This window comes from Cyprinodon variegatus, unplaced genomic scaffold (assembly GCF_000732505.1).
Source record: "Cyprinodon variegatus isolate N-32 unplaced genomic scaffold, C_variegatus-1.0 Scaffold3337, whole genome shotgun sequence".
NCBI lineage: Eukaryota > Metazoa > Chordata > Actinopteri > Cyprinodontiformes > Cyprinodontidae > Cyprinodon > Cyprinodon variegatus.
Window position 1 is genome coordinate 1 of NW_015153790.1, and position 2,186 is coordinate 2,186.

The window sequence follows — 2,186 nt, forward strand, 5'->3', positions numbered from 1 at the left end:
ATAGAAATGGTAAAAAAAGAAACACAATTGGCAGCACAATGGAAATAAGCATCTTTTCTTAATTTTGGCTCAGTTTTATTTGTCTAGCAATATTAACTCTTCCGCTCACACTGTCCCCCTGACTCTGCTCTTTATCTGCTTCGGTTTGACGTTCAGATCTTCTCAAAGTTCGGCACTGTGCTGAGGATCATCATTTTCACCAAGAACAATCAGTTCCAGGCCCTGCTGCAGTATTCAGACGGATCATCTGCCCAGGCAGCCAAACTGGTGAGCAGCAGTTGGTAACTTTACATCTCAGAGTTTCTGCTACTTTCATTGGATGGAGTCCTGATTGGGGACATTGGTGCTCTTGTGCTTCAGTCTCTTGATGGACAAAACATCTACAACGGTTGCTGTACCCTGAGGATTAGTTTCTCCAAACTCACTAGCCTTAACGTCAAATACAATAATGAGAAGAGCCGGGACTTCACCAGGCCAGAACTGCCATCTGGAGACAGCTTGGAGCATCCGGCCATGGCTGCAGGGTTTGGTAAGGACTCCTCCTTCACCCCATAACATACGAGCATTAGAGAAGCAACTTCAAGTTGACCTGAAAGGTCATGTTTATTTAAGACATCTTCAGGAATTAAGGTTTAAATGGGTAAAAAAAAAATTGCTGAAAAGAATAGAAGAAAACGATGTTAAGATAATTCAGAAGATGTCTGCATCTTCCTTTATCTCCATGACAACAGAAAGCAATGCTGTATTAATAGGCTGTGTGGTTATTGGTAAAAACTAAGCTTTTTCTTCTCGGTAGCTCCAGGAATCATCTCGGCTTCACCGTACCCCGGAGCAACTCACGCTTTTACTCCAACTTTTACAATCCAGCCAGCAGGTGAGTCCCACCTGAAGGGAAGCTGCGGCCAATGAAAGACCATTGGCCGCAGCTGTTGTATTCCAGTCTGATCTGTATTTAAGTCTGGGTGAATGCTTCACTGGTTTAACTTGGCAGAGTCAAATGCTAACCCTAACCTAAAAAAAGCATTTTTAATTTAACTAGTTAGTTTTAGTGAAGCTGACAGAATAAACACACAATTTTGATCTATAGTTTATGTATTTTTAGTGTTTGAATCAGGTATTTTTGTGCAGTTTTAGTTTGTTTTTTTATACCTTCCACCTCTCTCAGTGTCCTCCCACTATCCAGGCCTGACAGTCCCTGCTCTTCCTGGAGGGCTGGCCTCTCTGACCCTCCCCACTGCTGCCAGGCTGGGATTCCCCACCTTCCCTGCAGGACACTCGGTCCTGTTAGTCAGCAACCTGAACCCTGAGGTGAGCCGTCTGCTCCGTGTGAAGCCTTCACTGAAGAGCACCACAGTTATTTTACACCCAAAATTGCATGCAAATGAAATCCATATATTTAATCAGAATAACCAAAATGGTAAAAAAAAAAAAAAAAGACTACTCAATGCAACAATTCTGCAGCCCATCTGAACTAAAATTGATCCATCCCAAAATTGTTGCCACTAAAACACAAACACAGCCATTTCCCCTAAGGTTTTGCTCTCTGATGTTTTTATTGTTTCGCCATGTGACTTCCTATCATGAAATCATCCTCCATCACCCTCTTCCCCCTACAGCTGCAGAAAATGCACACCTGTTCAGTCATGTTTAAAATGATCTTATTTTGACATTATCTAACCCCTCCTCTCCAAAGGTAATTTATCCTTCTGATTGACCCCTCACCTGTCTTTTTTTTTTTCTCTTCCCCTTTTAATTTGTTGCCATGGAAACGCCTCGGACCCTCCACCTGTCCTGCCCTCCCACCTTTACCTGTCCTGTCCCTCCGCTGCCTTCTCTGCTGTCTTTAAAGAGAGTTACGCCCCACTGCCTCTTTATTCTCTTCGGTATGTTGTCACTAGCTTCTTATTTTGAATTATCAGTACCTCCTGGATGTTCTGGATTTTTTTTTCTTTGTTTTTGAGATTTTATTACTTTTTTCTTGATTCGTGATAAATGAGTGTCTGCTTGTTTTGTTCGATCTTTTGTGTTGATTTGAGTTTATTTACGATACGTGGAGCTTTGTCTCAGACGTTTGCTTAATCAAAAAATTCAAAGATGACACATTTTCACAAAACTGTCACTTTGAGCTTGGTGTGAAATTTGACGCTTCCTTGCAAAACATTACAAAAATAAAAAACTTAAAAAAA

The 2,186-nt window shown here is 41.5% G+C and overlaps 1 protein-coding gene across 1 annotated transcript in view; it reads left to right on the forward strand.

Moving 5' to 3' along the window:
• Positions 1 to 132: 132 nt before the first annotated feature.
• LOC107081195 (polypyrimidine tract-binding protein 1-like) overlaps positions 133 to 2,186 on the forward strand; it is a gene marked incomplete at its 5' end in the record, with an annotated part of 7,911 nt that continues 5,857 nt past the window's right edge. The window contains 5 exons of the mRNA XM_015369396.1: positions 133 to 267; positions 361 to 529; positions 797 to 874; positions 1,166 to 1,308; positions 1,850 to 1,890. Of these exons, the coding sequence (XP_015224882.1) occupies positions 133 to 267; positions 361 to 529; positions 797 to 874; positions 1,166 to 1,308; positions 1,850 to 1,890 (566 nt within the window). The remainder of the gene's footprint in view (positions 268 to 360; positions 530 to 796; positions 875 to 1,165; positions 1,309 to 1,849; positions 1,891 to 2,186) is intronic.